General features: G+C 36.5%; 1 protein-coding gene across 7 annotated transcripts in view; it reads right to left on the bottom strand.

The window, feature by feature from the left end:
* Positions 1-22,493, bottom strand: part of LOC143639124 (integrator complex subunit 6-like) — a 65,162-nt gene that overhangs the window by 34,276 nt on the left and 8,393 nt on the right. For 6 of the 7 annotated variants that reach the window (XM_077107286.1, XM_077107288.1, XM_077107287.1 and 3 more), the window contains 6 exons: positions 9,007-9,156; positions 8,127-8,216; positions 7,702-7,885; positions 7,175-7,303; positions 4,012-4,175; positions 1,423-1,575 (listed from right to left, as the gene is read on the bottom strand). In XM_077107286.1, the coding sequence (XP_076963401.1) occupies positions 1,423-1,575; positions 4,012-4,175; positions 7,175-7,303; positions 7,702-7,885; positions 8,127-8,216; positions 9,007-9,156 (870 nt within the window). Of the gene's footprint in view, positions 1-1,422; positions 1,576-4,011; positions 4,176-7,174; positions 7,304-7,701; positions 7,886-8,126; positions 8,217-9,006; positions 9,157-22,493 lie in introns of those variants that run through there. The other variant, XR_013154666.1, reaches the window with a different exon arrangement.

The following is a 22,493-nucleotide window of genomic DNA, read 5'->3' as shown; positions in this document are numbered from 1 at the left end:
CCTAATAATTCATCACATTAAAAATACTCTAAAACAAAGTAACATAACATCAGGATAAAGGACTATGGTATATTTGAGGTGCTGTGCAGTAATGAATACTGGATTTCTTAAGTTTCATGAGAGGGGGTGTACAAGGAATGTACTATATAGAAAAAATGTTTTATTTTAAGGGAAAAGTGTCATTTGTAACTTTATTTGCATTTGTTGCAAAAATGCTTTACAACCTATGAATTCAAGCTTCACATATTTATTTTAAGCAATCTATTATCCATATCTCTACCTTTCTAACATTTTGGAGGATAAATTATAAGTGTATGATTAAATGAATGTTTACAAAGTGGATGTATATATGCAAACAGCACCCAGGTAAAGAAACAGAACACAACTAGAAACATCCTCCTGTCCTTTTCCAGTTACTACCCTGCTGCCCCCAACAAGAACCACTATCCTGACTTATAACAGAGTAAGGCAATTTTAACTCTTTTTGAATATTAAGTGGAATTATATAATAATATGTAATAATTTTTGTCTGGCCTCTTTTGCTCAATATTATGTTTCTGATATTGTTCTGTTTCTTGCACTCTTAAATCTTTGCTTCAACCCTGTTCCCTTTTTGCTGTTTTAAGCATCTTGGTGAATTCAATAAGCTTACAGACAGAGAACTAGTAACAATAATGTCATATTTTAGGATGAAACAAATGGAAATCTGAAAGTGCTCTTGCACCAACAGAACTTAAAAATCAGTGATTGCTATATGGCCCTGTAATTTAGAAATAGAACAAACATCTTTACAGTGCAGAATTTTTGTTGAATACAAATAAAAAGACTATGTGACTACTATGTCCAGATTTTTACAAATCAAACTCCACAGGTGACTATTAACCAATCAGCAAGTCTTTCCAACTGAACCATAATACTCAGAAGAGCCAGAGTATGATATCTGTCTCATCCACACAAAATCCCAAAACATACAGAGTGTGGTTTGTATTTTAAGAAGAGTTTATTATATTATACTAATATAGTCTTATGGTTTTCTGCCCCAAATATCCTGCACTTCTAATCTTTCCAGTTCAAACCAAGAGCTGAAAACCTCATTTCAACTGCAGAGGCCACACCATAATAGAATTACAACCTTTAAGTTAGGGTTTTTTAACCTGGGGTTCATGGATAAGCTTTAGGGCCCCCTGAAGTTTTCAAATATATAGATTTCATCAGATTATATGGCCTTAAATGGCAATGTACAGAAGGCTAATGATTCATATCAGTCTAAAATTATTGGGTTGGTTCTATTGCCTATTTGTTAGCATTTCAGAGAAAAAAAACTTAGTCTAATATTTCCAGATTAACCTTTGAAACTTCTTAAGACAATTCCCATATCTCAGAGTGGTTAAAGACATTTGGCTAATTGACAAGGATAAATACCTGCCAGCAGGTATGGGGAGATTTTCGTTCCAAGATGTACTGAGTCAAGGGAGAGGGTTCAAGTTCATATTTGTCAAAGGGCAGTTTGTCTATTACCATTGGCTCACAGTCTATACAGGAGAACCTCACAACAGGATGAGATGTTCGTGGAGGCTTAAAAAATTTAAAAATAAGAAGAAAACATGATCAGATATCAAGCAAGCTTACATTTCTGACAATTCTTCAAGCCCTTTTATATTCTATTACCCATCACTGAAATATAGACTAGTGTTTTGAGAAAACACTACATGTGGACATGAGCAAAAAGCTACAAGATCTGTAGGAATCATCAGAGGCTTCTACAGTGGGAGGGGACTCAGATTCTTTATCTCTACCACCTACTTAGCACTGGAAGAAGAAAGGTATATTACAACACTCATAACTAGAATTTTAGTGAAGTAAAAACCCAGCTTTAAATATGTTTAAGTTATTATGATCCATAGGATAAACCCTTAATTACATTTACAACCTCTAAGCATTGCTTGCTCTTCATTTCTTTGTGTCATGAGGTTAGATAATCCAGATACCACTGGGGAAGAAAAAAATCTATGAAACTTTCTAATGAGGTAATTAAGGGCAAAGCTACAGCCAATTATAAGCAAAATTAAAAAAAAAAAAAAGCAAAGATACGAGAAAGGGCAAAATAGCGACCAAAAAGGAGCCATTTGCAACTAGAGGGTCCAGGTGGAGTTCTGTAGTATTGCTCATGTCCACATACTTGCCTCAAATAGCTAGAGCTGTGTATGATTTTGGTAGGGTTGCAAAGGCCTGTGTGACTGGGGTAGCCCAGCAGGTTTAATGGAGAAGTCATGATATTTTGGTTTAACTTGTATGACTAGAAAGCACCAGAGAGAGAAAAGGGGACAGCAAGGGCAGAGAGATCTGGAAGGTTAACATATATACAATAAAATACTAATGCCCTTTATAAAAAGGAAAAATACATTCATTTGCTCCTATCATTTACAATCCTACAAGATGTTTGAGGGTTGAGAAAAATAGCCCTCAAATGAGTTTTAAATTAAATTTAATATTTTTGGTAGTGGGGATTGAACCCAGTGGTGCTCAACAACTGGGCTATATCCATAATCCTTTTTATTTGCTGAAACAGGGTCTCACTAAGTTGCTGAGGCTGGCTTCAAACTTGCTATCTTTTTCTTCATCCTCCCTCACAAGTCACTTATATTAAGGAAGTGAGTCATCACTCCCAGCTCCAATGAGCTTTTAAAGATAGAAGAATGGAAACACAATTTAATTGCAGATTATTTGGAAGTTCTTTTATTCTAGATTTTCCTGAGTTCAGTTTCAATTCATCTTATGAAACATTTGAGTTCCTAGATTTGTAAAAGGGCAATAAGAAGCCCTATCATTAGCAACTATGAGAAAATTTGCCACTAAAACATTCACTTGGGTGTTTGAAGTAGCTGAGATTTAACACATGTGCCTCCTTGGAGCACCAGGGTGAGGAGGGAGACACTCTCACTCAGAGCAAGGACCAAAGAGCTCTTTAGTTTTACAAGCAAACCTTCCATGGATACTCCTGAAAAGAAATGCAGGGGCTTCAAAATAGTAATCTAGGAGAAAATGCAGTTTTCTAGAATTTATAATACAGATAAGCTGAACAAGGAAGGTGTTAAACTAGAGTAACAGTATGTTTGTGTCCCCCCCATCCACTCCTCAGCCCAAACAAGAGTTATTACACAGGTTTTCTTTCACTGGGGGCTGGGGAGAGAGGATACTTCACAGTCTTCCTCATTATAGACCATCCACTTGGTACTAGGAATAACAATAGTATCAAGCCCTATTATATCAATTGAAATGATCAAAAAGACAAGTCTTAAATATCATTTAAAAATATTATTTAATTATTCATCACTTAAAAGTGCACTGCTACAGAACAGAAGATCACTGATTTAAAAAGATTCTGGCACTGAAAAAATAAAAAAGATGAAAGTAGGTCTACCACATTCCAGTAGGGATTAAGGACTCCTTTAGTAGAACTTTGAAGATACTTTGAATATGCTTCTAGAACCTATATAAGGTGTAAACTAGGTTCAAATTTCCTGAGGCTATGTGTGCAAATCAACACCAGTATTGTTTAGACATTGTAATTACAAGTAAATCAAGTCAGCCCCTCTAAAATGAAAACCAAGTCACAGATTTTGACAATATTAAAAACAATAATGCTTTAACATCCAAAGAGGGCAGTTTAAGCAGCAAAGGCAAATGAAAGAATGAAAAGCGCCAGAAAATAAAGGAAGCCCTTCTCTCTTGCTTTAAGGCACAAGCTACACATTCAGGAAGAGACAGAAGGCAAAGGAGAAAAGGTCCATTTGGGGACTAGGGTTGTGGTTCAGTGGCAGAGTGATTGCCTTGCACATGTGAGGTACTGGGTTCAATCCTCAGCACCACATAAAAATAAAGATATTAAAAAATAGATCCATTTGCCTGTGGTACAGCTCAAAAGTCTCAAAGATATTTTTTAAAAGTTCACCGTAATCAGCAAATTGAAAAATTCAGAATGATGTTTACCTTTTTGTTTATGATACTTACTAGTGAAGGTAAATTCTGATCTGGCCAAAAAGATTCTGGAATTGGCCAATGCCCAACAGGAACACCGGTTTTAGAGTTAGGTCGCACATAAATGAGTTTATGACAACTATGCCACAGTTGAGCAGCAAATGAATTGCTTGGCCTAAATGAATCCATAAGTCCATCTAAAAATTAAACAAAAGATAGATGGAGGCATGAATTTATTTTCATAATTGCTGATCGTCTTGTACAAATTTTCCAGCTAAAAGCAATGAACAAAGCAAACCAAAAAGCGATTCATGAAAAATGGAAGAAAAGACAATATTACTAAGATTTCCAAATGTCCTCTCTAGCAACTCTTCCTCTAATCCATCCCCTCTAATTCAACACCTCCACTATCCTTCAACTATTATGAGAATATATAGATGTGTGGAAAAATATTATAAAATCAGTTTTAAATTTTATGAGACTTGGACACATAAATTAAACATACCAAAACACTACAGTTGTTTTTCAAGAAGTCAATTACTAAATTAAGCAAATGAAATCATTTGTTTCCCAGCAGAGTTTTTATATTTTTGGAATGTGATAAAATAGATCATAAATTCCATTTATATACTCTTTCTATGCTAATCAGATGAAAAAAAGTATTCTTTATGGAACAGTTAGAGCTAATGTCCACATAACAAAATAAAATCTAACCAAATTCACTTGAAGGTAGAAGGCATGCTGAAGATACCATCTATGTGTGTCATTAGGGGTGATAAACAAAAAGCAAATGCATCAAAGTTATTTTGGGTTAATTCACTATTGTTTTCACACTCACCATTAAAATTCCATGGAAACTGAACATTGTATGACACTGAGTAACGTGCATGTCCTGAATGAATTTTAATTATTTAAACTAGCCTATTTCATTTGCCCCCACCCAGTAGGTGGAGTGACATAACCTTTTATCCCATGATTCATTAGTCTAAATTATATTTTTAAAAAATATGTTTTAATGATTTAGTCTCATTTTTCTTAAATTACATTCATTTGATTTTCTTATTTCAGCATTACTTTAACAAGTAATTACTTCAGATCAGATTTTCTGGGGTCCCTTGTGTTCTAGGGAGAACATATAATGGCTTCAGAGGACCCCTGTGAAATTGAGATCACAATTCTGGGGATGTGCATTTTCCTAAGAAAAGAGTTCTTTGCTTTCATCAGAGTGTGAAAGGTTAAGAACTCTGGTCAAAGGGGAACTGGAGCTAGGAAATAAATGTGAGCCATTTACATGACATCAATTCCCACTAGGATTTCCACATGAAAGTTTTCAGTTCACATCAAAGTAGTAAACACAAAATTATGGCCTGGGCAGTCAGTTGCTAGCAACATAGCATGCCCTTCCAATATGATTGATTTAAAATAGGCTGAGAGGCCTCAGTATTCTATGGAAGCTATTTTTAATTTCAGAGTTCAAGAAACTCCTAAAATTACACATAAAGTTGTGTTTGATATATATACACAATGGAGTAATACTCAGCCTGAAGAAGAATGATATTATGGCATTTGCGGGTAGATGGATGAAACTGGTGAGTATCATGCTAAGTGAAACAAGCCAGTCCCAAAAAGTTAAAGGTGGAATGTTTTCTCAGATATGCAGAAGCTAATCCAAAATAAGGAGGAGGGAGTTTAAAGAGAGAGAGAGAGAGAGAGAGAGAGAGAGAGAGAGAGAGAGAGAGAGAGAGAGAGAGAAAGAGAAATGAAAAAAAGGGAGAGAGAATTTCATTAATATAGAGGAACAATCTGTAGAGTAGATGAAGAGGATCGAGGAGGAGGAAGGAACAGGAAAAGGGAAGAATAGTGGAATGAATCTGATCAACCTTTTATATGTGCATGCATGGATGTGGTTCAGTGAGTCTTGGCATCAGGTGTATCCTTAGGACACACCTTTTTTAATTTAAAAAAAAGAAGTAAATGGATTGAAGAGGGATCAGTAGAGGGAGGTGAGTGGGGGATGGGAGGGAGAAATCCTGGTAGAAAAACTTGTTTATGAGCTATCATTTTTTTGTAGGGAAAAGACTCCATATTTTTCCAACATCTTCTCAAAAGGATCCAAGAACTAAAGAGAAAAAAAGTCAAGAACCACAGAATGGACTACATCAGATAGAAATGTGTAACTTCCATTCTATCACTTTAGCCTTGGCCAAGACAATTAAAATGTATGGATCAGATCAGATAAGCATCATGATTAACAATGGAACCTATATATGCATATGTATATATGTGTTTGAACTGACACATGAGGAAAAATAATAACCTAGATCAGAAGTCTAAGGAAGTCCTGCAATTACTATAGTATGGTTTAGTTCCCTGGTCCCTTTGAAATCCACACATATTCAATAGTTACAAACATCCATTCACAAAGCATCTAAAGAATGACTATGGCCAAATTCCCCCATGCAAAAGTAGCTTTACTTTTATCTATTTCTAGATGTCAAAACTTTTTGTAAAATCTCATTTGAAAAGGTTCTGCAGTTAAAAAGTGATAAGGAAAATACCAGCATGGAATATTATAAGTTCCTAGATAAATATTCACAATCTCTTGTTTCAGTGAGGTTAACTAACAAATTTCATAAAGACAGGCACCTTTAAATATAGTGCTCACAATCCCCCAAACAGACTGCTACTGAAGTACCATACCATAGTGAATATCCAGATATTTTGGGAATAAAGAGGTAAATGAATTAGTGTCATCTCCACAGTGGGACCAGGGAATATAAAAGAGGTCAGGAAAAGGAGGAATTTTCTTAGAAACATTCATGTGAAAAATTAAGGTTATTGGGCTGGGGATGTGGCTCAAGCGGTAGCGCACTCGCCTGGCATGCGTGCGGCCCGGGTTCGAACCTCAGCACCACATACAAAACAAAGATGTTGTGTCCGCCGATGACTGAAAAATAAATATTAAAATTCTCTCTCTCTCTCCCCCTCTCTCACTCTCTTTAAAAAAAAATTAAGGTTATTAGAATTTGGCTACCTGATATGCATACATAGGCAATTATTTGAAGGATACCATAACTATTCGAATGCATATGGATAATAAAAGCTATCTCTATTACCAATTGCTTAATATCTTCTGAATCTCAAGTCATTCTCCTATGAAACACTTAAGGGTTAAAAATAAGTTGATTTACCTTACCTTCTCCAACAGGAAGTGGATCTGGTCCCGTCTTTTCAAAATTAATAACTACACCACTCTGAACTTTTTGAACTAGAGATTCTAAACACTGATTCAACATTCTTTGTGTCCTAACACAGTAGGAGCGACCTATATCAGAGAGAAAAACAAAGTGCACAAGTTTGATAGAACAAAATACTATTTCATGGGCTGGGGTTGTGGCTCAGTGGTGGAACACTTGCCTAGCATGTGTGAGGCACTGGGTTTGATCCTCAGTGCCACATATAAACAAATAAAAAATAAAGGTCCATCGACAACTAAAAAAATATATTTTAAAAAATACTATTTCATAATACAAGCATTTGAAATCCTAAAATAAAGCTTGGAATGATCATAACTACAATGACTGCAAATATAATACAATGAGCTTAAGCAGTAGAGTTAAAAGGTTTTGAAGGAAAACAAGCCAAGTCTATATATGGCACTTAATAAAACTACACTCTGCTGCCCTAATTTCTTCCTTCAGAAATAGGAAATATTGCCAATACCTCCTGTGACTTCACACATCTGTGTGATGGCCGATTCATCTGTGGGTACACTCCCTAGTTGCTCTGGTTCAGCAGAAGCCACTCCAGGCAAACGTAACACGAGGGCAAATAACCTTTGATCCCAACGAAAAGGTTCTTTGGTTAGTTCACTTCCAGGCAGAGGAGAATTTAAAGGAAGATGAAGCTATAAGGCAAAATTTAAAAAGGTTCATCATAACAACCCATATAAAAATGAGGAAAGAGTTAAAAGGTTCACTTTTCTTTCATGGAACTCAATAAAATTAAGCAATCTCTCAAGGATTACCAAGATGGGAGGTTTGTCCAAACTTGATTCTTAACTGGAAATACATGCCTCCCACACAAATAGCTGCATGTTCTCTGCCATGTAAGTGAAATGTAAAAAAAAAAAAAAAATTAAATCTCACCTCTTCTTGAACGCTAGCAGTACTTGTTAACTTGTTTCCATCTGTGATGGTAATTAAAATAGATGGTTCTAAAAAAAATGGATTTCTTCCCTAAAATACAGTTAAAAAGCATTAGAGCTATATAAAGTAATAAAATTGTATTTCAAGTTTTACATTTGCCCTGCCAATGACCTCTCAAATAAATGATAAAATCTGCTTGGATAAATAAGAAGAAAAGATTAGAGACCAAAATATGTGAGAATCAAAATAACAATACCTCCTGTGTAAAAGTGATACTTGTATAAACTGAGAAATTCTTACAATTCAGAAACTCCCTAATCCCTAATATTCAAAATACTTTTTTTCTCTCTCTTCTTTTCAAGTAATCACAAAATAATGATATTAAAGGGATCATAATGACAGTATCATCTATATTCATTAATCAATTCACCTGAGTCAAAATCTTGGTAGATTCACTCTGCAACCTTAAGAGTGACTCTGGAGACTATGGGCATTTTTTAGAGTAGAAAAGGACAATGGTAGAAACAACAAATGCTTTTCAGCCTTCTTATTCTAGAGCTTTTTCATCAGACTGGGAGGAGCAAGGTGGATTAAGGACAGAGTTTCTCTCCAACTGTCTTGTTCCAATATTTCTCAGCAATTTATTCATTCCATTCTCTGATGATCTGATGATAGGTGATTTTAACTATTTTGTCATCAAACAATATACAAGAACCAAACAAGAGGATTTCTTTTTGCAAAGTACATTCTTAAAAGGCATGTGAACCTCTTTTTTGGAGGATGTGAAAAGTAAAAGAAATCTTGGTAACTATGCCCAAGTTTGAATTCTTACCCCAAGTCATCAAAATAAATTAGCTGTACTCACTCAATTTTTTTTTACCTGTCCATAATTGTCTATTCCAGATATTAATCTATTGAGATTTAACAAATCAAATGAGGATCTTAGAGCCTGACCAAGAGTAGTCAGTCCAGAAGCCTGAAGATTTTTTAGTTCGCTCATGAATGTTGCGTGATTTTCCTTCCAACCAGCCTGAAAACCAAACATTTACAAAGAAATTCCCGATTATACAATGAACAATATAAAAAGTATGAACAAGAACTAAACAGCAAGTATCGAGCCTCTGTCTGGGAAATTAATCACTCCTTAACCTAATTCTATTTTATATTTTGCCTGCTTGAGTTGAACTAAAGTAAGCAGTTTGAGAAAGATCTGCTAACTTTAATGATCAACAGCAAAAATCTCAAGCAAATATATTCAGTTACTAGGGCAGGAGAGCTTTGACTCAAGAAGTCTATTTTTGTATTTAGGCTCAACCAAATTGACCAAGACACTTCTGTTACCTTATCTTGACACTGAAGAAAAAGGAGCAGTTTTTAAACACATTTTTCTCAATACAGACAAATGTTAGCTACTAAGTGTCTGATCTTCATGAATTTTGCTAGTCAGGATTCTTCCTCCCAAGCAAATTACTTTGACTTTTCAATCAGAGTAAAGGGAATTATAATAGAGCCACATTTCTTGGGAGATAACCTTTCTAGTCTCTCAAGCATTCAGAAAGCACCAACTCTAGAATAAGGGGAAAAAGAAAAGAAACAAAAAGTTTTGACAAAGGAACAGCATTCTCTAGGCACCCCATGAACAGTATCAAAGAACCAATGACCTCAGGTCAACAGTCAACATGATTTCATTGACTGGTCTGTAGAACAAAAGGAAGGAAAGGATGGTGTTGACTGGTCAGGGATGGATATAAAAACAAATCGGTACAAAATGTCAAGAAGAGAAGCCAAAAGAAATAGACCAACAGAAACAGATGCAACTACGAGTAAGTCCCAGGAGTGAAGCAGCAAGGATGACAGCCAATAGCACATCTTGGCAACATGGTGGAACTGAGCATGGTAGTCCTAAAGACAGCAGGGTGATATCCTGAATTCTACAATTATGCCAAGCAGGCCAATATAGCTGGAGGTAGAAAGCAAGAGCAAATAATACTGAGATGAATTAAATTATTTGGATTTCATATTCAATTGTCCATTATTCATATAAGTATAGTACTCTTTTCCAATTTCATGGTCTCTCATAGCACTAGGAAGTATGGAGGCAATATGAAGGCTGAAAGAACAGATGATGAGAGTGAGAGAATAAGCCTGAAGATCATGAGACTCAAGGGGTGGAGGGGACTACCCAAGGGAAGAGAAGAGAGTTCACAAAAGGATAGGACTTACTGGAGAACCAGGAGTAACCTGATTATCATTGTTCTGGGTACATGGCAGGAGGCACAACAGATCCAATAATTTGGGCTCTGACTTACAGTGATTTTTATACCATGTTTAATAGTTTAGATTTTATCTGTCAGCCCTGGGAAGAGCTTGGTGTTTTTAATTAGGGGAGTGGCATGATCAGATCTGCATTCTAGCCAGATAATTCTGTTGCGAGTTGGAGGCTAAATTGCGGGGTGGAGAGGAGGCTGAAGCTTAGGGCTGGGAAACTGGTTTAGAGACTGTTGCAATAGGGTATGAAAAGAGTAATGAAAGCCTGTCTAGGGCAGTGAGGACAGAGAAGAGGTTGCAGATTAAAGAAGGATTTCAAGAGGTGGAGTTGTAAGGATTAGGCAGCTAATTACAGGGATAGGTGAGGGAGAAAGAGTTATACATTAGGTTAGTGTTTCTGGCTTGGGCAAACTTAGGAATGGTAGGGTTCTTTATCAAGAAGCTGCCTTATAAAGTTAACTATTTGGGATATTACTTCATTTAGCAATCTTCCTTCCACACTGTAACCTTATGACAATATCTATATTAAGTGTCGAATTCCTAAAGGACCATGTGACAGTTCAGGGTATGACTAAAGAAAAATGACTGGACTATTTGGCTTGACAAAGCCCTAGGATAAGATTTGGGTGTCACTTTATAACTCATCAATATTTTAAAAAAATGTCCTAATTCTTCTTATTCAATCTGTCAGAATAATTACTATTTAAATATTCTTTTGTACTATGATTTTAAAGCATTTTTACATTTTCTGCCATCTGAAACTCTGACATTCTGTTTTTAGGTCAATTCTGATCCTTTGCAATAAACTGGACAATATGAGCAAATTGTAATCCTCCTACCTCACTACTAAAAAGTGTGTACACTGCATTACCAAAGACAATGAATTTCTTGCTAACGGTCCCCCTCCCATTTCAAGAGAAAAATTAAATGCTCCTATATCCATTTTTCAAAATGCCAAAGGAAAAACAATAAAAGAACCACAGATTAAAATATTTAGAGAACTTTAATAATGTGACAAATCTCTTTATAATAGTCTATTATAAAGAGATAGCAAGAGAAAGTGTGTGTTATAGTCTCTATTCATTGCTTGAAGTGAAGTTTTTCAGAAATGAATTTAGGACAGCTAATTTGCCATGTTTTTGTGTGTGTTATGCTTGGAATTTGAACCCAAGGCCTCTCACAAGCTAAACAAATGCTGAATGAGCTATATTCCCCAAACCCTAATTTGCCATCTTAATATGGTCTTTCTTTCAAATTACTTTATTTCAAAGATATCTTCCTCTCAGGATGGTGAAATTTGTACATTCTTGCAAAATTGTAGCTTACAAAGCACCTTCACACTTTACAGTGGTTTAGGACAACCTATACAACAGCACATTACAAACTCTATTTTTTAAAATGAGGAAGAAAGGAGACTTAGGTATATCTTATTTGTGGGAGTGACAGTGGTGACAAGTCACATTTTGGAACTGTAGTATCTGATTCAGAAGCCCTCAGCCACAAGTAGCCAGGGAACACTTCAAACATGACTAGTCTAAATCAAGATTTGATGTAGGTATAGAATACGTGTGTGTGTGTGTGTGTGTGTGTGTGTGTGTGTGTGTGTGTGTATGTTTGTGTTACTGGTGATTTAACCTAGGGTTTCATGCAGGCCAGGCAAGCATTCTACCACAAGCTATATTGCTAGACCTAAACATGGGATTTTGAGAATGTAGATCCTCAAAATGTAAAATATCTCATTATTCCTTTGTATATTGCCTGTTAAAATGATACTACTTTGGATATTTTGAGTTACATATATTAATAGAAAGAAGTTTCATGTTTTCTTTTTACTTTTTAATGTGACAACTAGAATACTTTGTGTTGACGGCTGCCATTATATTCCTATTGGACACTGGTTTTTTAGAAGGACTGAAGACAGGCAGAAGAGCTTGGCATTGAAGCACCAGACAATGGATTCATTACAGGTTCCAATGCAGGGCAAATAGAATAAAAGCAGGGTCTCAGGGAGATCAGTCTGGTTCTAACATAGAAGACAGACTGAGGAAGGAGAAACTAGTCAGAAAAAGAAGTGAGTTGATTTAAATAGTAATACAGGGCTGTGGGAATCAGGGTCTGACTTAGGATGAGAATAGAGAAGGAGTTAATTGAGAAACATTTGAAACAACAAGATAGGATTTAGTGACAGAGCAGGTACCATAATGTGGGGTGAGAGGAAAAAAGATGATTATAAAGTTTCTATCCTGAGAGACATAAATAAGGGAGGTTTAGGACAAAGGAGGATCTTGGCATGGGTAGAATCCTAAGTTAAGGATTTATTGTCTTTGCAGATCAAGTTTTAAAAGTCTCTCAGAGGTAAATGAAAATGGTGATGAATGATGACAAATTATATTTATAAGTGCCTACATGCTAGGAACTCACTTATGCCAAGCATAGTATCTTATATAAACCCTTCTCATCTGAGTCTCCTTACCACCCTCCAGGTGGGTGCTATTATGATATCCATTTTATAGATGAGGATACTGAGTCTCAACAAGGTGAAGGAACTTGTACAGTTCAGACAACTACAATTGGTGCAGCCAGAATTTGATCCCAGGTAGCCTAAATTCTGAGCCACCCTCCCCCCATTTAAACCACTATATTACACACTCATATATTTCATATAGAACTATTTGCCTAACAGTTCTTAAACTTAATAGATTTTCCAAATTTCATTTAATTTAAGCCTACTTTCCCTGATGACTAAATACAGAACAATTGGGTGTAGGGCAGACATTAAGTTTGGAATTAGAAGACCCTGGTCTATTCCGGGCTGTCACTAGCTTGACAAGTGAGTGGTCCATAGTAATTCACTTAGCCCTCTGGGCTTCTGTTTTCTCATTCAAGGAACAAAAGGGCTAAAAAAAAAAACCCTATTCTAAGCTCTCTTCCAGTTTTCATATCCTGTAATTTGATACCTCAAAGCAATCCTTTATATAAATTGGACTTATGTGTCCTATTATTCTACACCTTATAACAGCCCTTTAAATAAATCAAAAAGAAAACACCTCCTGCTTTAGAAAATGTAGTGCAGACCTGGTTTAAATTTGCATAGTCAACTAAAAATGACCTTCCATACTAAAAAAAGCATGGGCCTTTCAGTCTATTGATGGCCCGGGTTCTGGTCTCAGCTCTATCTGGCTAGCCACTAGCTATTTATTTCCCACCCATATCACCACAGAACAGAGAAAAGTTGCACTTTTTTGCTCAGAAAGGCAAAAACCAAAAGAAATCCTTTCCTACTACCATCTTGCACCCTTGTTTCCATTTTCTATCCTGACTGCTGTGTTTGGGAACAGGAAACCAAGATGTTCTCTCTAGGCCGGTTGCTAAGGCTCTTTCTCATTTTCTGTATATTCTCTGACATGTATGTGTGTGTGTGTGTGTGTGTGTGTGTGTGTATGTGTATGTCGATAGACCTTCCTTCCTTCCTTTCTTCTTCCTTTCCCCTTCCTTCCTTCCTTCTTTCCACTGAGAATGAAACTCAGTGCCTCACACACATGCTTGGCGACTGCTCTATCACTGAACCACAATCCCAGCCCTGACATGTAGTTCTTAGTTATACATATATTACAACAGACCTACAGGGAGGTCTGACAATATGTAAGCCATTTGGATGCTTTGGTGAACACACATCTAGGCTATGTCCTCAGCTCTAGCTTTTATCAGGAATAAAACTGGTACTTAGAACTCAGGCTGGTTCTTGGGACATATTTCTCCATTGATTTCAAATGAAAGAAGAAAAGGAGGGGGTATTACTTAGTGTCTTCCTCAAACCTCAGCCTCCTAATCCTTATCCTTCCTGAACTTCATCCCATTTTGGCCAGTCTATTTCTCATTGATTTTTATTTTTTTAAAATGAGGAACTCTTTCCTTCATCAAAATCTTGCCAGGAACTATAAACAAGTAAAAGAGAAAAAAGCAAATCAACTGTCCCTGAAGAGGATGTGGGAACAGTGTTAGAGCCCTTTCTGAAAACTGTCACTCTATCTCCAAAGGTAATTTGTAATCATTTTCCAAAATACTGGTGACATTGCTTGAGTATAATGCAAAGGTTTCATAAACATACTATTAATTTCCCCTCCAAGTTAACTTATAAAAGAAATTTCAGCCAGCTGCACCTAACTTTCCACACAAGAAATCCTCCTTAAAAATGTACTTAAATTGAGCACATGTAAATTAAAAAAATAACTGAATAACTAAGATTCTCTAAGGTGGTAGCTATTTAAAGGGACTGGAAGTGGATTTTTACCAAAAAAATAAATAAATAAAATAGAATCCCATATATTACATCAGGGAGAGAACTCCCTGGAAGGTACCACTTGCTGTGTCCCAAACTTGGTGCTGAGCCACTACACAGACGATTTGGGGGCACACTTCTCCCCTAAGCCTATTTGGATGTCCCCCTGAAGAATGGTGCAGTGCATCCCAAGTCTTCCCAATTTGTCAACAAGCCTTTTGCAATAAGGAAAAAACATGTGTCACTGACATGCACAGGTAATTCATGTAGCTTTCCCTTCTCAACAGACATTTTATCTTTTATTAAAGGAAATAAAATCAGCCCAATACTATTTGCCCTTTACAAGACCATCTTAGAGCTATTCTGGACTTTGGGCTTCTTTCTAGATGGTTACAAACTAGATGAGTAACAGATTAGAGTGTTTTCCCAGATGTCCCAAGTTAAAGCTGGAGAGTCTAAATTTAGCTGGGCCATCAATTCTCTTGGTGAAAGATAAACTATTTTCCCTTTTCCATTTGCTCTCTGTAAGTTTAGGGGAAACTTGCTCTGCAAAAACCCAGACAATTGGAATAAATTAATTTCAACAGTGTTTCTTAACCAACTTTCTTCTTCAATTTAACATTCTATCATCTTTGTCATTACAAAATGTTCCTATGTTGGTAAACTGACTAGTAAAATGGAATGAAGTGAACAATAAGAAGTCCTGCTTTTCCAATCAACTCTGTCTCCCAAGGAGACACATGGCTTTTCTCTTTGTCTCTGTTCTTAGCCTTATATCGAACATTTATGCAAGTTAAAACTTTTCTATGGCAAGGATTTTCTTCTTGCAATTAAAATGAATTCCAATTCTGATAGATACAAGACAAGGTTTACCTGCCCTCTTAATAGAACACTGACAGCTGAATCACCTTAAAAAATTAAAATATCCTTTCAAAATATGTTTACACCTTTAAAGGAGGTTGTTAAAATCATGAAGGACATGTTAGGAAGAAGCTTTACCGTTACAAGAATAGACTTATCTTTCTTCTTGTACCTCCTTTTCAGACTCATTTTTGCATTATATTTTCTGACCCTGACACATTTTTCCCCTTAATACTCTAGCAATTTGGCCTGATTTGATTTCCCATTTTTTGTGGTTTTCTCACTTACTCAAGTACCAATCAATTATCTCAAGGTATTGATACACTTTTGGGCACAAAGGAGGCATTTCACTATTCTTTAATTTATATGTACTTTTAATTTCTTTTGTTAATTTCTTATAAAATTCTTGTTTTAAGACTATCTAGTTCTCTTGGATTCCCTTTTGTCAAAGTCACCTCCCAAAGTCCTTTCTTGGTGTCCTGAACTTGCTAAAATGTATGTGCAAAGTCCATTTTACTTGATTAAATGAGTTCTCTCCCAGTGAGTTCTAAATGCTATCATTCTGGGGTTCAATCTACCAATTTCTATCCACATCCTTCAGGAAATATTACCAATCAAGATCACATAAAAGAAGTCTACCTTATTTGAGTCTTCTACTTTAAAACTATTCTTAAGAAGTTACCTAATATATAACAGAAACTTGTTTGACAGTCTAGGACCACTGAATTGCTTTTCAGCAGATGGTTAAAGACTCTTAGAGGGCTGGGGCTGTAGCTCAGTGGCACAGCACTTGTCTAGCATGTGTGAGGCACTGGGTTAAATCCTCAGAACCACATAAAAATAAACAAATAAAATAAAGGCATTTATTTTTTAAAGACTCATAGGACTACATATTTTAAGTGAACCTAGCAAAGAAATGATGCACATTTTGATTCCATTGATACAGTTCACCATCGCACATTGTCTATATAATATCTATGAATTTTTTTTAGTGGCTGAATGATCATAAAGATTAATAAAGCAAATTTTCAAAATACTTTTGTAAAGTTTTCCAATTCCTACCCTAGGAATTTGGATAAAAGTAGGAAGCACCACATCTCTCCAGAGTTTAATGGGGGTACAGCTAAGTGGTAGAGCACTTGTCTAATATATGCAAGGCCTTGGGTTCCATCCCTAGTCCTGCAAAAAAAAAAAAGTGCACTGGAAAATATAAGATGAAAAGAAAATCGATCTTCACTAGTGGATGTTAACACATAGAAACAAATAGGTTTTAGAAACTTTTCTCCTCTATGCAAGAGTCAATTGCAGTGCTGTTGCAACAGAAATGTCTTAGAATTTAGAAAGCTTGGTAGGATATAATTGTTAAGTTTCCTTTACCCTGGGGCTGGGGATGTAGAGTGCTTGCCCAGCATGCTTGAGATCCTGGGTTAAATCACTGTGTGTGTGTGTGTGTGAGGAGGGGGTTCCTTTTCCACGCTCAGACTGTTTCAATTGTAGCTATTATCAGGGAAAAAATGGTACTGTGCAGATCACATGCATGTTTGCTTAAGTTTTGGCTTCTAAAATGAGACTTTTTTTATGAACACACACACAAAATAAAAATTAACAAAGGTAGTTTTAGGGGAAAAACACATGGACAGGAATGTGTTTAGCCAACTAAACACTGCAAAAAGAGTTGAAAATAAATAATAGAATGGCCATTTATGAATTTATAAAGATTAGATAGCATCTCTTTCCCCTAGACTAATTTTTTAAAGCCTCAAATAATTTTATGAGCTATTTATTACATGATAAAAGGAACTCAAATTAATTTTTGAAAATTTCAACAGAAAAACAAAATTAGCCACTCTGTCCATCATTTCAAAGTAACCATCAGAAGGACTCTGTCCTGAACATTTAACTATTTATTAGTGGCAAAGGGAAACAACATCAATAAGACAGGGTGACAATTACAGATTTAACTGCTAAGTGTATGATATTGTACATTAAGCACATCTAGGAACTGTTTTCTAAAGTTTAAAGTAATTTTGAAATCACCCTGAATTCCAATCCTCAATTATTCCACTTCCTGCCTTTCAGTTATACAATCTCTCCTGTACTTTTTTCCAGAAAGACCCCTTGAAACAATCCAGTCTACTCTGTTCATTTAATAGATGGGGAAACTGACACCATAAAAGATTAAATGACTTGCCTGAGGTCATGTGTATAATTCTACTGCCTTCCAGTCTAGTACTCTTTACAGAGCTGCCAAAGTAGCACAGCTTGCCATATAACATGGCAGTGGATGGTGTGATCTACCTGAAAGGATTACTATGACCACTTTTTATAAGAACCCAGCAATGGTGTAAATCTGCTTCTAATATACAGCTCAAAAGCATCACTATGGAGTATTTGATGTCTATGCATCTATATAAGATTTCAAGAGAAATGAAAATTTTGCTTTGTATATCACCAGCATTCTCATTCAAGAAAGAATACAAGGGAATGCAGCTAAGTGGTTAAGTGCCCCTGAATTCAATCCCTGGTAGAAAAAAAAAAGAGGAAGAAAGAAGGAAGAAGAAAGAGGAGGAGGAGAAGTGGGGAAGGGAGAGATGGAGGGCAAGGAAGAGAAAGAAGAAAAAGAGGAGGAGGAGGAGGAAGAGGAGGAGGAAGAAGGAGAAGGAGGAAGAGGAGGAGGAGGAAGAAAAAAGAATGAATGAACAAATACATGAAGGAGCCCTAACTTTTCAGTGCCAAATCTGTATTAAATGCTAGATATTCCCTAGAATCCTTTAGTCCACTGCCTAGTTAGTTCTATGGGCCCTCTTCCTATGATACAGAAATGCAAAGAGAAATGGGTTTCTTATTAAATAGCAGTGCCAATTTAAATCAAACCATCTTGGTCTAGTTCAGGCTAATCAACCACTAAAGGTCATACTCCAGCTCCCTCCCCCCTTCCTTCTGCAACTTCTCATCATTATAATAGCACTTTAAAGCATCTTCCGTCACAGCTTTCCCCTCAAGTCACACCCTTAATGGGATGCTGTCAGTTCACTTCCTTTCCTCACCCAGGCCTTCAACTCCTGGCTCTGGACCTCTTTTTCTTTTGTTGACTGATGTTCTAAGGGTTGTCATCAGGAGTGGGAAGGCACACTCATGGGTAGAAAAGACAGGTCTGTCTAAAGTGTATGTCCATAAATGATGGGAATAAGTTTATACAAACACATGGAGCAGATTCCAAAGCTCTGAATGCCAAGCTGAGCAATTTAGACTTAACTCCATTGGCATGGGGAGTCTTTGAAGGTTTGTTCGGAGGGTGATATGATGGAACCAGCTTTAGTGGAAAGTAAGCAGTTGATTACTATGACCACTTTTTATAAGTACCCAGCAATGGTGTAAATCTGCTTCTAATATACAGCTCAAAAGCTTCTTTTTTGTTAGTTGGTGTGAGTGGGGAGTAGGAATTTGGGAAATACTTGGGAGATCAGTTAGAAGGTTGATAGAGTGGTCAAAGCATTAAAACTTAAGGACCTGGATTAAAGTAATGGCAGTAGAAATTGAGTTGAATAAATGTAGGAGACATTTCATAGGGAAGAGAGATGGTCCTTAGAAGATGGAAGAAAAGAATCACAGCTGAATAATGACTTTGCTTTTAATCCTGAGTGATTAAAAGATGAGGAATGTAGAAGAGATGGTAAGATTATAGAGACATAGGAGGTCTAACTGTGAGCTGACAGTAGGACAGAGAGCCAGGGGAGATGACCTGGAGTCAGTTGAGAAACCTGAGTGAAAAGTTGGAAATGTTGAGGCATCAGTGTAGATGAAATATTTGGAACTATTAGTAAGGTGGGGTGTACTTATCAGAGGAAATAATTTAGAAGATAAAACAAGAATAAAAAGAGAGAGGTAGAGAAACAGAATAAAGGAGGTTACAAGTTTCTGGAAGGAAGGAGTAGCTACTTTCAAATGCAGTCAAGAATAAGTAGAAGAAACAGTAAATTTGCCCAAGAAGCCCTATAGTAAATCCTAAGACCTTAATAAATCATACTTACTTTTCTCAATAGGACTGTTCCTCAGTTGTACAAACAAAAACAATAATGTTCAGAGGCTTTGTTTCTATAGCATTCAAATCCAGAGCTTGGCTCTTAGTATTTAATTCACTGAACTATTCAAACTAAAGGGGGAAATCTACACAATGAAAACAGCAACAGGCATCAATGAGTAGTATCATCAAGTGAATAAGGCTTGAGATACAGTACATTACTTTTTCTACATGATGTTACACATCACACCAAAAGCCTTCATGTAATGTTTCCCTAGTTAGGACCCCAATGGTTGAGTTGACAGCATCTCTGTTTCTTTTCTGAATCCACCCCTCTACAGTAGGCCATCTGACTAAACAGTAGAGTGGAAAGCCATCTAGCTATGACAGATGTTGCTGGAGAAGACAGTGGGAGATCTGGGTGAAATGAGGATCATACCAGAAAATGAGGCATATAAAACTCTAAGATGCAGTATGGTACATCCAGGCCTTAAAAAATAAATGTCTTCCTCAGCCACAGTCTGTGAGTTAAAAGAAGCCAAGTAGCTACCAAGGAAAGCGTGGACTATCTTTCTTTTCTACACAGAAAAAAACATTTATCAGATATTAGTAAAGTGGTAATGGCATTTCAATTTTTGGTGCCACTAGATAATCAAGGACTACCCAGTTACTTTTAGAAGCCTACCACCCTTCCTATAGGGCCCACTCAGCCCAGTCACCAGATCACTCCAACTTTCACCAACATATACACTCAATCTCAAGCTCCATCAACTCAGAATCTCAACAATTCCTTGTAAGGGCATATCTGTGGAACATCAAAGGCAGAAGTATAGCAGGGCATGGTGGCACCAGCTATAATCCCAGCTACCCAAGAAGCTGAGGCAGGAGGACTGCAAGTTTGAGGCAGCCTCAGCAACTCAGCATGGCCCTGTATCAGAATACAAAGTAAAAAGGGTTGGGGTTGTAGCTCAGTGGTAGAGTGCTTCTGGGTTCAATTCTCAGTATCCTCCCAAACAAATTTATGCAAACAAATGCATAATGATATTCACCCAGAAATAGCCAGAGAAATAATAAAAATAATTGCTAGTACTAACAATTTTCATCCATTGAATGTTTACTATATTATCAAACAGTTATATTAAATGCAGATATAAATAATAGCATTCTGACTCTGAAAAATGATGGTTTTGGGACATATGGTAATAAAAAATACCTATGAGAAGTTATCAAAACAAAACTCCTATCACAATTTATAGAAAAAGTGAAGTGGTTAATTACTTAAGTCTTTGGAATAGGTCTAGACCTACATTGCTATCAGTTTTGTTTCTTAACCTCTCCAGGCCCCAGATAAAACCTCTTCCTTATCTATTAAATGGTGATAATAATAGTACCTATGACAACATAAGCTGACGGGGAAGATAAGCTAAATAATACTTTATGTTCATTGGCACACTTCCCTGTACATAAGCATTACTCAATAAATGTCAGCTGCTATTATTAGAAACCAATTATATGATCATTCATGATTACAAGGAAGCAGATATAAGTTATCTCATAGATGAAATACAGGGTATGCTATAAAAACTAGATAACACCTTTGACTGCAAGATAGGACTTAGAGGGATCCAAAACTAGGGCTATAAAATGGTCCCACCTCTTTGGCACTGGGAATTGAGTCCAGCATCTTAGGAATGCTAGACAAACTCTCTCCCACTGAGCTATAGCCCTGTCCTCCTCTCTCACCTCTTATATGTGGCTACTCATTACTCTATCTGTATTCCCATTCAGCTTCACAATTAAATATTCCTTAAATAGGAGCAATTATAGTGATAAAAATACAAAGACACACTCTTGGAAATCCCACTAGGAAGTTGACTAACACCAGCAGTAAGAATCCTGGGAACCTTCCTGTCCAGTGGACCTCCCCTGTCATTTTAATGCTACTGATGACTTCCTATGATAAGACAAAGAGGCTCTGCTAGGAACATCAAAAAAGGCTTCAGTAAGAACAATGATACAAACTCCTCTTTGTTTCCTAGGTTTAACATTATGCCAAGGTGGAGAATTTATTCTTTATCCTACTTTTCCAGAAAAAGGGTTGTTCTAGAGAAATTTTAGGCAAGGTAGCTAAGTAAATCTAAAAAGGGACATGATATATATTTGTAATAATACCCAAAACTTGAAAAATGTACTACTACCAATGACCATGTTTTATGAACAGAATTCTTAACTACCACAGTTAGATTAATCCACATATATACTCTTTGTCATATTTAACCCAGAGTTGGGGGGACTTCTAACCCAACCAGTTGGATCAGCAACTGGATCCAAAAGTCTAAGCAACAAACCGGCTCTCAATACAAATAAGAATAGGATGCTTTCATATTCTGCCCCAGGGCAAAGGGTTATCAAGCTATCAACTCTGAACTGTATGATAACCTTTAGTGCTTAAATGAGTCCTTTATGGCATTATTCATTTTAAATAGAACTTCAAAAGGATCCTCCCTTAGAAACAAATTTTAGGGCATGAATATCAGAAAATACCTTCTGAAAGAATACAGACCAACACTGCTATCTAACAGAAATACAGTGCAAGTCATGTATGTAATTTTTTTATTTTCAAGCAATCACATTAAAACAGTAAAAGGTAGGCATGATGGAGCATGCCTATAGTCCCAGCTACTTGGGACACTGAGGCAAGAGGTTTGCTTGAGCTCAGGAGACCATGGCCAGTCTGGACAACAGAGGGAGACCCTGGATCAAAAAAAAAAAAACTGTAATTGAAACAAGCAATATTAATAACATAATTTATTGCCAAACGTGGTGGCATATGCCCATAATCCTAGTGGTTCGGGAAGCTGAGGCAGGAGGATCACGAGTTCAAAGCCAGCCTCAGCAACTTAGTGAAGCCCTAAGCAACTTAGTGAGACCCTGTCTC

Source organism: Callospermophilus lateralis, chromosome X (assembly GCF_048772815.1).
Source record: "Callospermophilus lateralis isolate mCalLat2 chromosome X, mCalLat2.hap1, whole genome shotgun sequence".
Lineage (NCBI taxonomy): Eukaryota > Metazoa > Chordata > Mammalia > Rodentia > Sciuridae > Callospermophilus > Callospermophilus lateralis.
This window is presented reverse-complemented; position numbering and strand designations above follow the sequence as displayed.